The sequence below is a fragment of the Balearica regulorum genome, chromosome 4, assembly GCF_011004875.1.
Source record: "Balearica regulorum gibbericeps isolate bBalReg1 chromosome 4, bBalReg1.pri, whole genome shotgun sequence".
In the NCBI taxonomy this organism is placed as follows: domain Eukaryota; kingdom Metazoa; phylum Chordata; class Aves; order Gruiformes; family Gruidae; genus Balearica; species Balearica regulorum.
The window spans coordinates 13,941,854-13,954,593 of record NC_046187.1 but is presented as its reverse complement, the minus strand read 5'-3'; the positions used below and the strand labels follow the sequence as shown (position 1 = coordinate 13,954,593).

At 39.3% G+C, this 12,740-nt stretch overlaps 1 protein-coding gene across 3 annotated transcripts in view; it reads left to right on the top strand.

The window, feature by feature from the left end:
* The window catches only part of INPP4B (inositol polyphosphate-4-phosphatase type II B), a 335,694-nt gene that overhangs the window by 259,199 nt on the left and 63,755 nt on the right, over positions 1-12,740 (top strand). For all 3 annotated transcript variants that reach the window (XM_075751208.1, XM_075751207.1, XM_075751209.1), the window contains 2 exons: positions 3,021-3,198; positions 8,577-8,789. In XM_075751208.1, coding sequence (XP_075607323.1) covers positions 3,021-3,198; positions 8,577-8,789 — 391 coding nt within the window. The remainder of the gene's footprint in view (positions 1-3,020; positions 3,199-8,576; positions 8,790-12,740) is intronic.

The following is a 12,740-nucleotide window of genomic DNA, read 5'->3' as shown; positions in this document are numbered from 1 at the left end:
TACTCAGAGTGTCATTAAAAATTAGACATTTAGCATATTGCAGTATTTATTCTCAGGCAAAAACTTTGTTAATTTGAGTTAAAATTGCAGATATAGTCAATGTAATCTTTATTCAAATGACATGACAATGTCATTAAAGCAATTTTAAAACTGAAATGACCACTGACAGTCATGTGTACGTAGTTAATGATGGTGCCAATATATGGAAATGATTAAGTGTGATTTTTATATGCTTAGTGAAAGCTTTGAAACTTAACCCAGAAGACATTATTATAGAGTTTTTCAAAAGGTACATGACTAATAACATATTTTACATATCAAAGGTAGGTTTTCATAGTGCTGCTGATTTCCCACAATGGACCTACCCAAGTGGGCTTTGCCCTGATGCAAAAGTTTCTTCTTACTTGTAATTCCCTTTGTCTAGTTTCTGCATTAGGGCACCTGTGAAAAGTTTCTCTATATGTTCTATTGGCAGCTGCTTCTTTTAAGTAATACTACCTATATACCATAGCTATATGTGGCAGCAAGTTCTAAAAATAGTTATTTATATGGAAACTAATTTCAGTGAATTGGAAGTAGTTATGTCTTTTTATGAATGGTAAGGCCACCGAAAATCTCAGGCTAATTTTAGACGCAACAGTGTTGAGAGACAACAATTAGAAACTTCAGATATTCCCAAACATGTTTCTGAAAAATAATTACGCAAATTCTGGGGGGGGGGGGGGGGAAGAAGAATATTTGGAGCTATCTCATGCTTTCTGGGGTTCAGGAAATGTTAAAATTAGCCAAATAATGAGGTCTGATAGAACACTTCATTCTGAAGAGAGTGTCATTCTCTCTTTACTGTTTCCTCTATTTAAAAGCTATGATTGACTTTATTAGAATGAGAACTACCCATAGGTTTAGTATCTCTCTTGCATCTTTTTTTTCTTATGGCATTGTCTGTAGCTTTTCTGCCGCAATATTCAGTGACGTTTAGAGCTGTGGGAGATCAGTGAGAATGATCTGGGAGTTAAAGGCTGAGGGGAATCCCAGAAAGGACTATGTGCATGGTGAGCTTGATAACAGTGTTAGCCAGATTCAGCCTGCAAAAAGGCTGTTTGATAAAGGGAGGGAGAAGCCTGAAGGGGAATTAGAAATTATTCAGCACTGTGAAGTATCAAGACTTTTAAGACTGTCTTCACTACAATTAACAGACTATTACTCTTTGTCTCTGCCCTGTCTACTGACAGCTTGAGAGTTGCAGTGAATGTAGAGGTAGATGTGACTTTGGAAGTTCATTTCACTAACAGTGTTGCCACCTTGAAGGCAGAGCTGTGGCTGTTTCCTCATTTCTCAGAGGAACAGGGATTTTTTTTGCCCAATGCATTAGGAGAGACAGTTTATACAATTCATTTTGTTGAAATATTCAGAATTCTGACCTCTGCCCTCAGCAGTCTAGCAACTCATGTAGTGGACCATGAACTGGAGACACAGAGTAATTTTGATGTGTCTGGTAGCACGACTGATCATGGCTAGCTTCACTGACAGATGCCGTTCATCCTGACTGCTTCTACAAAGAATTGTATCTAAAAATGGAGACATAGGTGAAAGACGGAAAAATAGGATGGGGTATTGTGGAATTTGAGACAGTAACTCAGCAAAGTATCTAAGGAAGAGGCTTAATTTTAAGGCTGCTTGAATCTATCCTTATTTGCCAAAAGACTTAAGTCTTTTAAGTTTTATGGAAGTGACTTCATTTGGACTTCTGAACGTGTGTTGCGTATGTCCTTTATTGAATTAAATTTAATTTCTAATTAGTAGAAAACTAATGAGGAGGAACTGGAAGGGACACTAGAAGACACGAAGGGGAAATGGGGGAGTGAAGTGATCTGGAAAAAGACTGAAATGAAAAGCAATGCGTGAAGTTCAAAGGATTGTACAAGTGTCAAAATTCAGGTCTTGATATGTGAAGTTAAGAAAGAAATTAAATCGGTGGGGAAAGGCTGGAAGAGACTGAAGGATGTGTAATGAGAAGACACAAGAGGAAAGAAGGGAGATGCATACAGAACCAACTGGGGAGTAGTATGTACATTGCTCTGGCAATGGTAATGTTGCAGGAGTTGCTTGGTTACGTTTTTTCCTGTGTTAACATTATAGGTTAATCTGAAACTGCAAAAGATTTTGGTTAGTTTATCTGAAAGACTGAAGCAGGACTTTGTAAAGGGAAGGATTCTGTAGGTTTAGGTGGTGAGATGCATACTGCAGCAAAGAACCAGTAGGTGTGTGCATGCTGTCTAAAATGGTAATTTGGCATAATGGTATAAAAGGATCTTGCATGATTAGTAAGTATTAGGGGGGAAAAACAAGGGATAGGAAAAGGAGTCATGCAGAAGAATTGCAGTAGTTTGTGAACAGTTAGAAGGAAAGTAGGAAGTTTGCAGTATGTATTTGTGTGGGTTTTGTAGTAATTAACTCCCACACCCCATTTCTGTGTCTTTTCTTACAAATTAAACACATGGGTTTTATTGGAGATAACTGTGGTTATCACCACTTCCTGGACATCTCTGATGCTAATCAAAACATAGTGTGGGCCACTGATCAGTTAAACATTAATGGCTCATTTTTAAAGACTTAGTGAGGTAGTTAATAATGTGATGGGGAGTTCAGCTGGAAAAATAAGGAGCCTTATGCTTTTTGTGATCATTACCTCACTTGGTCAAACCTTTTCTTTCTCCAGAATTAAATTTTTTAAATAAAAAAAGGATAATCTCATTTTCTTATGTTAAGATCAATCACTCAAAGGGATGGTTACGTTGAACAGTAGTACTTGGGGCCTTTGGGGGTGGGTGGTCTGTTGTCCTGTATGGTTCAAGCAAAAATTTGCTTTTACCCTTAAAGGAAGGAGCATTTCAATGATATCAGTGAAGTTCAGGTATCATTTTTTGCAGAACTAGTGGTAAGATTTTTAGCACATTAAGCATTGTTATTAATAGTAGGAATTATTTTCTCATTATGTGACTCTTTCTCTGTTATTACAGTACTGGGTACCAGTGTATTTACTATTCACCTGAAAACACAGCCAAGGCAAAAGAAGTTCTCAGCAACATCAATCATCTACAACCTCTCATATCAAGCCATGCAGACCTGCTGCTTAATTCTGCAAGCCAGCATTCTCCAGACAGCTTGAAGAATTCTTTAAAGATGCTTTCAGAAAAAGTAAGATTCAAATCTTCACTGCAATGGAAAATGGAATAACCAAGTCTCTAACTGCTGGGGTTTTTTCTGCATAAATTGACTTTCATAGCATCAGGAAATGTTAAATAAGCTCTGCTAAAATAAGCTTCAAAATATTGCTGTTAGAAAAAGAATATTATTTAGCATTTCTGTAGGCTTTCCATGTGGAAAATTAATGAAATCTATAAAGGTTGTCTTTATTTGAAAGTATAATTAATTTAATTTCATGTGTCTTTGTTATCCTCTAGTGGCCACATACTGGGGTTTATTAAAAATAGATTATTGAAAATAATTTTGTGGTATGATAAACAGTTATTTTATTTCTCTTTCTGTGATACTTTGAACTGCTGCTTGTGGGAGGTAGTTCAAGCCAGGTTTGTGCATAAGGTTTAGAATAATAGCATGATCAGAAATGGTGGTGCAGTCTGGAAGGAGAAGCTAGGAAGTTGACACCAGGAGGTCTCAAATTTTAATCCACTTTCTCCTGTTATATTCCTTTGTAGCTGTAGGTTCTTCCTCATCTTAGTTTCTTTAGCTCTAAATTAAGGAAGATAGTATTTTCCACCTGTCTCTCAGAGTGATATTGGAGATTAGCTGAAGTCTGAAGTACTTCTAAGCATATGTTATCCTATAAAAATATTAAGCACTATAGCTATGACCAGAGGGGTTGAAAAAAGTTTCCCATCGCTTCATAGGCCATACCTTCTGTAATGTGATCTCAATTTGGCTTAATAACACTATCAATAACCATTTCAATATATCTTCAGCTATTGGGAAGTGGCAACCCCTGTGGTCTGTTGAGCACTATTATCCCAGCAGTACATCGCTCAATGGGAGAGTTTCAAATCTGAATATTGAGCTCAACCACATACTGCGAAGGCATTGCATTGGAGCCACGGGGGAGATAAACGTTGCTCTCTGTTACGGATGTGTAAATCCACGGTAACTCTGAGAACACTGGAGTCGCTCTGAATGTCTGGGATAGTATAGGAAAGTAGAATTCAGCCTGGAAATGAAAGGGAGGAATTTGGGGTGGGGGGGTGGGTGGGTTGTGGCAATTATAGCATACCTTTCCATATAGTACTGACAGAGGCCATTTTTAGCTGCGCATACAAAAAGTAGAGCCGCTCTGTTAGTGGTTAGTTCAAAGAAATATGCGTGCACAAGTAAAGCAAATCAAACAAAGAAGTGTTTGTCTTGAAGATTCAAGACCTGGTTGCTAAGAATTTCTATGGTAGCTGTAGCCATGTGCTTTGCCCTTCCCACCTTTGCCTGTCTGGGCAGGAGGAGTGGACAATTTCAGAGTGACTGCAGGCAGCTGTGGTACTAACCCACTGTTTGAACCATGGCTGTTGGAGAGTCTGACCACAGAAAAGGGCCAGAAAGGACAATCCATTCAGTTTGGAAAAGTCACAGATATTTCAAACTTATAGCTGGTGATTTAGTTGTATGTGTTCGTATCAACTTTTCAGGGCCAGGATTAAATTGCTGGTTAGTACGTGAGCAGAGGTTCCCAGAAGTGGAAGCAGGAGTCTCACCTCACACGGTCCACCTGACAGCCCATAGTTTCTACCTCACCTCCACCTTTTGCTGGGAGAGAGATTAATCCAGTTGTCTGAACAACTGCTGCATGAATGGTTGAATACCTGCTTCCTTGACTATTCCCAAATTTACTCTGAGGAGATTACGATAATTGAGAGAGAGAGTGGGACTATAGCTGAGGAAGCTAGTGTGGAGGGACAGCTGCTTGTAAAGAAGGGAAGATCGTTGGGGAGGAAAGGAAAGACGAAGAAATGAGTTCAGGGAAGGCTGATCTTAAGTTTCAAAAACCCAAATTGAGTGAAGCCATATACCTAAGTGCTGCACTTAGATCCCTCATGGTTAATACAAAGCATCATCTCCATATCCTAAGATAACCGATCTATATAATCTGGTACAGTATGGGAGAACCAAGACTAACGGAGTGTCCCTGGTTATATATAAGTTGGCATGCTCTTCTGGATAGAATTACGTGACACCTACTTGGTTTTTTGAAGCATAAGGTGCTTCTGTTCTCCCACCTTTTGTATACTTTTTATATGTAAAGAAAGAAATGTTCTCTCACGTTTTAACTTGATAGAAATTGAGAAATTAAACAGCAGTTTGAAGAAGTCATAAAAATGATTTGCCTGGTGATTAAATTCAAGTTTATTAAAAAACATATCACTCTATTTTAAGATAATGTTAAGCTTGATATATCGACTAATTCTTTTGAAAAAGATTAGGTAGCAGTGAGTGTATCTGAGCTATCAATAATGTGAATTACAGTTAAGTATTTATGTTAGAAATAGAAGAACTGGTTGCATGCATTGGAAGTGGAAAATTAAATCAAATAATACTACTGCTGCTTCTTAAATTGAGCTTATTTTCTCATATTAAGCATGGTTTTACTTCTCCATATATAATTGGCAATTTACTGTAGTGTTTTCCTGAGACTAACCTTTTATCAACACTTTCCTTAATTGATTAAGGAAGCCTTTAGCTGTTGACAAGTGTATCCGCGTTTGCAGCTTGCAAAAGGCTTGATAAATTCATTTTCCAGCTATGCCTATCTTTGTCTGCAGAAATATTCTTTAGTGAAGTATCTAAAAGAATTTGCAAAGTTTTCATTTCTTTGTATAGACTTGTTTTGTGATTTCAATACAATTTTATAAATAGTGATGTTCTGCAAATTTAGCTGTACTGACATGTAAGTAAATGTGGTTAAAATGTAGATTGTTAAACCAATGGAATCCTTGAATGGATTTTATAGTTTAAACTTTATAGTTTCTGTATGAAAAAATAGAGTTTTGATTCCATGCCAATTTGCTTTTGAAAATGAATTTTCCCTATAAAATATTTATATTAAATTACTTAAACTTTTCAGATAGTTACCCAATACACATTGCAGTCATAGTGGGCATTCCTTACTTCAAGTTGTCCAATACTTAAAGTTTTCTGAAATTTAAAGCTTTTTTGAGTTTTTCGTGCCTGGTGCAGAGACCTGAAATGATCTCAAGCAGACTTTTAGGGGCAGGGGAGGTACAAACCTCAGCAAAACCATATTGTCATTTCTAAGCACAGACAAGTAGTTTGGACACTCTTGATGTGGAACTGGGGAGCAGTCTTGAAGAGGAGCTCTGCTGTTACTGTGCAAGAAAAGACACCTCTGCAAGTCTCACTTTGCCTCTTTATAGAAGATTGGTAGGATTTGCTAGCAATAGTCCTCAAAGACTGAGTGTTCTCTGAGCATCTACCATGCGGAGGCTGGAAGAGTAGAAAAATGCAATTGTCCTATAGCGCAGTTCAGGACTACCACAAGGCAGTCCTGAAAGACTGCATATGAAAAAACTGTTTAAACACCCTTTCCCTCAGGCACCAAGTTAGTAAGGATGAGACAGAATGGGTCTGGTAAAAGTGCCAGGGAGATGAATAGTGTTGCCAAGCCTAATCACTAAAGAATCCCAGATCATGCCTGAAAGAAGTCCTGATGTTGATTTAAAAAAATCATAGCTTAGATAAGCTTTTGAGTCTTATTTGCAGCAAATTTTCAGCTTTTCTATGTGTAACCATTAAGGATCAAAAATACCTTTTTCCTAAACATTATGAAAATGGGAAAAAGCAGAAACTTCTCAAGCAGGTACCTAACCCGGCAGCTGGAGCTTTAAGAAAGCCGTCAATTATTTAGAGCATTGTGGTCTAAATGTCAGTAAACTTTTGAGGAGATATTGAGGCAGAAAATCAAGAAAAATACGTTGAGTAGTAGAGGCATACAAAGGGAAGCAAGAACTAGCAAAAAGGGATGGAGTAAGAATAAAAGTAAGAAGTGCAGAAACTGGGAGAAAGACTTCCAGGAAGATAGATGCTGACACTTGAAGCTGGTTTGGGGTTTTTTTGCTACTTCTCCACATTTTGCATAAGAAGGATGAAAGGGCTGAATGAAGCTTGGCTGGGCAACGTTTATTTCTAGCGTTTCCTAGCTTTGTGTGACTGCTTGTTCAGGCTGGTTGCTCTGACTCTTATCTACATATTTCCGCATGCCTGTTTAATTAATATTGTATGCACAAAGGCAGTTCAGCATCTGAATCTGCACGTGACAATCCACTGTGTTCTGGGTAAACAGGAAGGCAGCTAAATGCCACTGACCTGGGAAAAATAAATTCAGGTAACTGTGCTGTGAAAGAAATGCAAAACAGTGTTTCATTATCCCCTGTGAACCAGGACCTCTGACTGCAGAGAGGACCTCTGGCAGCCTGAGGGGGATGCGGTGGATGTGGTATAGCGGCAGGGTGCACGCTCTCCCCACTCTGACAGATAAACCCTTTTGAATGTTGTTGAAGTAACCAAAATTGTGACTCTCCCCAGGTGTCCGTCATGGTGGCTTTGCCAGTGGTTACCACCCTGTAGTGAAAGGGAACGTGTCCTCACCCTCTCCTGTTCAGTAAGTTGTGTCAGATGATGGAGCAAATAGGCCAGCCTCCCAAGAGGAGTAGTGGAGATAGGGCCACATGCTGTGTGTGTCTGCAGGAGATGGGCGTGCGTGGCAGACTGGTGGTAACAGCAAGTCCTGTTACGTGGAGACAGTCTGGAGACGCTAAAGACCATATGCATAAAGCATTTTCCTTTTCTTGTTGGGGCGGAAGGGAGATAAATAATGCAGGGAGGTTGGAGGTTTTGAAAAATACAGTAAGGTTCCAGCTGTCACAGTCAACAAGAAGGACTTAGAAAAATGATACAGTGATTGAATAACATCTTCAGAGAGCCTAGAAAAACTACTTCAAGGTTTCCTTTCTTTAAAAATAAATTAAAGCTAGAAATCAGGTGTCATCGCTTGCCCTGATAGCTGGGTTGATACCTACAGGTACCCACATCTCTGGAAACACTGCTTTTGCAATTACTGCAATCTCAGCAGTGTAGAGTGCTGTGTTTTTATTTAAGGAGATCCTTAAATTTGTTAATCACGTTTTATCTGACAGTTATTCAGAAATTATGGAGCAGTGGTTGGTTACTCTTGGAACTGGTTCTTGTAGAGGCTTGTCTCTGCAGGCAACATTTGGAACTCAAATAAAATAGGCTTGTGTGAAAATACGATGATCTCTATGACAAATACTGTACTTTTCTGTTAATCGTTAGGACACTGGGATTGTAGAATGTGATGATGTCCCTAAACCCCTTGAATTGTTTCTCGTTGTTTGTTGGTCGTCTTTGGTTTCTGCCTCTCAGACCAGCCTGAAACAAATACTCTGCCTAAGGGCAATTCAGTGTTACATTAGCTACGTTGCAGTATTGCATTCTTTGGTCTAACTTTTTCATTCTTTTTTTTCTTCTTTTTTTTCTTCTAGACAGAGTTATTTGTGCATGCATTTAAGGATCAGCTGGTCAGAAGTGCCCTTTTAGCACTGTACACAGCCCGGCCTGGCTGTGTCCTCAAGAAACCAGCTGTGCCTAGAAACAGTGCAGAAGAGGGGGGTGATTTACAGCATCAGGACCATCCTTCTCAGATTAAAAGACAGGACTCTATACCCCATCATTCTGAGTATGATGAGGAAGAGTGGGTAAGTGGTCAGAAACTCTTGGTTGGTATTCAATCCTCAACCCTAATCAGCATAAACAAATACAAGCCCTAAGCGTCCCTGTCACATGTTACAGGGGGGCAGGCAAGAAAGGAGTGCAAAACTGTGAAATAATGTTTTTGAGATGCGTTGTATATTTTGAAACTAACTTGAAAGAATTTTCCTAAGTATGGTGTGCTTCTGTGTGACTGCTTGGTTGTGCATGTAACAGCACAGGAAAACCATGTGGAGCATTGGCTCCTCTCTCCACGGGGCCACAGGTCCTGCCAGGAGCCTGCTCCAGTGTGGGCTTCCCACAGGGTCACAGCCTCCTTTGGGCATCCACTTGCTCCAGCGTGGGGTTCTCCACAGGCTGCAGGTAGATATCTGCTCCACCATCATCTTCCATGGGCTGCGGGGGGACAGCCTGCCTCACCATGGTCTTCTCCATGGGCTGCAGGGGAATCTCTGCTCTGGTGCCTGGAGTCACCTCCTCTCCCTCCTCCTTCTGCCACTGACCTTGGTGTCTGCAGAGTTCTTTCTCTCACATATTGTCACTCCTCTCTTTGGCTGCAATTGCTGTTGCCCAGGTTTTTTCCCCCTTCTTAAATACATTGTCCCAGAGGCGCTACCGCCATCACTGATGAGCTCGGCCTTGGCCAGCAGCAGGTCTGTCCTGGAGCCGGCTGGCATTGGCTCTGTTGGACATGGGGGAAGCTTCTAGCAGCTTCTCACAGAAGCCACCCCTGTAGCTCCCTTGCTACCAAAACCTTGCCACGCGAACCCAGTGCTTGTCTGTCTTTGCTCTTACATGAGTTCTTTTTGCTAGTTAGGCAGATTTAAGGAGACTGGAACAGCATATGCTATTATGAGGGAATTTTTATTTTTTTTCCCCCAAGGCTGAATGTAAATAGTTTAAATATACACATGAATTAATCCTCAGCAAAGCAGAGCTGTTTTCCCTTAGAGTCTGTTCTTAGAGGATGTCTGAGATTGCATAAAGGAATTAAACATGGCTTTTAGATTTTAACATTCTTAGCGTATCTTTCAAAGATTTGTATTATTTATATGGCTGAGATTTTGTAAATGAATTATTTTGGTGGATGTGTTCATAATAGATCTGCTTCTTTGTTACATACACCTTGATTTCAAGCTATCTTTATTCAGTTCAGGCTCATACTTTCAGTTCATCAATGTATTCTCATAAATGTAAAGGATGCCAGTATATTAATCTCTATTATAAATAATTAATAACTTCTATGAGCTAAGTATGCATACCTGAACTGTAATTTTTATCCATACTACAAAAAAGGAAATAATAATATATTTCTCCTAGAGAAAAGACAATTATCTCCAACCCCATGCATTAAGTAGTCATGAGATTTAAACAACAAATAAATAACTCATTCTTTTATCTGTCTTCTGGTTTTAGAGCCTTGAATTCACTTTTTTCATGTTTTCTCAACAACCTGAGGGGCTAGAATGGTGGTTCTTTCCTTGAAATGAAGGCCAAAATGTTTGTTTCCAGCTGTTGAAACATTCAGAAAAATAAACATCACAATAGATTTGATAAAAGGGAGAAATTTTGCATTGGAAAAATGGCATTTTTGTGCAAGTATTTGTATTTTAATTTAGTACTTCTGTCTCTGCAGAGGAGCTAGCTTTGCTGTATTTCATTATTGATTTTTAAATTTATTTCTGCCAGGTGCTTGGTCCTCATCTATTAAAACATTATAAGCACATTTCTTTAACGTGTATCTATTTTTTTCTGCTGAATTAGTAAGATTACTTGCTTGATTAAAATTAAGTGTACCTGTAAGTATTTTCTGAGTTAAACTGAGTCAGAGTCACTGTCAAACTTGAGACAGCATAAATTCTAGAGAAATTTTGGGTTTTTTTCTAGATTTGAAAGCTGAGGCTTCTGTTATTTTTCAGTTTTTTCTGTCAGTGGAGGTAATGAATAATGTGGGTTTTAATGATCAAATTTTCATTAGCATGATGAAAAGAGAAAGAATAAATGCATATAAAATTTGAAAAAAATGCTTAATCTACTCTGAAAGTGAACTATAAAAGAAAAAAACCTTTGTGATACATTGCTTTGTATGCGCAGTACTATATTTCCTTTGTTATTTTCCCACACACACTATTATCAAGCCCTAGAGTTGCATTTTACAATTGAAATTTCAATTTTAGTTTTGCCTGAAATCTAAATCAGTGATGTCCAACAACTCTTTAAGCTGACACTGTTCCATCCACTTCCAATGACTACGTTTCCTTACAACCATCACAGAAGTGAATTCCAGGCAGTGTTTAAAAACTAGCTGAGTTCCACCCCCTTCCCTGGCATCCAAATTTATCTTTGAGGAATAACTCCCAATTTCTTAACTGTGCAGGGTGCTCTTTCACTGAGTCATCAGTGTTTTCCAAAAAGCCACCTTCTCAATAGCAAAATACTGTGTTGCCCCTCTCCTCTGATACCAAGCACAAATATTCATCCCAGAGTAGCTGACAGGAGTATGGATTGAGCTATTTATATGCGTGCACTACACGTAGGCAGTAGTAAAGCATTACTGTTGAAGTAAAAATATTTAACTTGAGAGTTTTAGATTGCCTCTGGGTAGATATTCTCGTCTCTTGCCAGCTGCTTTTGCTATCCTAGAACCTCCCTGCAGGAGGAAACAAAGCATGTTGTCATGTATAATACAAAAAAGGTGGGCACATTGCCTCTTGGAGCTGTTTCTGCTCTACATTTCTGACTGACTACTTAACGTGGTTGGAGCTACAAAGAACAGATAAAATGGCATTTCTGATAAGTTATGTACAAGTACTGACACAGTACTTGGACACAGGTCTGAAATACTGATCTGTGTATGATATATTCCATTCCAAAGCACTGTCACATCACAAGGAGGTGTTAATTGTGCACATTAATTAAGATAGGTGCTTTATCTACACACATACCTGAAAAGAACTTTAAGGTAATATATGGCTATCAACCCACATGAAGGGACACAGTACCTTCAGAGCACTGAGGAATGCAGTTGCTGTGTCACACCTAGCACAAGTAAAGCACACGACTGTAGTGGTGTATATGGAAGGGCAGGAGAGATGACTGAGGAGCTCTGTAGTGAATTTAGAAAGCCCAAGAATCCTTTAAAAACAAAAAGACAGCCTCTGGGACTCCACTGGCTGGCAGTCCTTAGGAGGAAGACATCCAATCCGGTGCAATGACAGGAAAATAGTTTCCACTCCTGCTCTCTAAAATGAGGGGGTTGGATTGCCTTTTAATGATACTTTCAGAGTGGATGGAAATTAATTACTGTTTTTTGAATTGAGGGGATAAAAGAGAATTATTTTAAAGGTTCACTTTTAAATGTTCTAGGAAAAATGTCCAGGTTTCTGTGATACCAAGGCCTAGCTTTTCATGGAGATCATTCTGACTGTGCATGCATGCCTGCCAGTGCCACAGCAGAGGCAGCAAGAGAATTGCAAATACGGCCATTTCTAACTAGCAACACTTAGCCACGTGTGCCAGGACTCCTTAACGTGCCAAATGGCTTCTGAAATTTGGAATAAGTAGATGATGTCAGTGTGTCAATGCTTTGTCCCAACAGGGTCAAGCCCTGTTACAGATTCCCACCTTCCCTGTCGTTGGCTTGACTTTGGAGCTTAAAGTAGCAGTAATGAGAGGGAGCCAGAGACCTTGTTTCTCTTGTTCTTTCAAACCACAGTAGTTAACTTACCATCCAATTAGCTCCACAGCACCTGGCGGGGAAACTGGTGTCAGAGGAGAAGCATCCTGCTTAGGAATCTAGGGTCTTAGTACTTCAGTGTATAAAGAAATAAGACTTACTTTCTTCTGATCCCTCACTTCACACAGAGAGCCTGTAAGAATGCTTACATGAGAGGCTGTGGATGTATTTTGTCCTTTAACCTGGTACATGCTGCAAAATG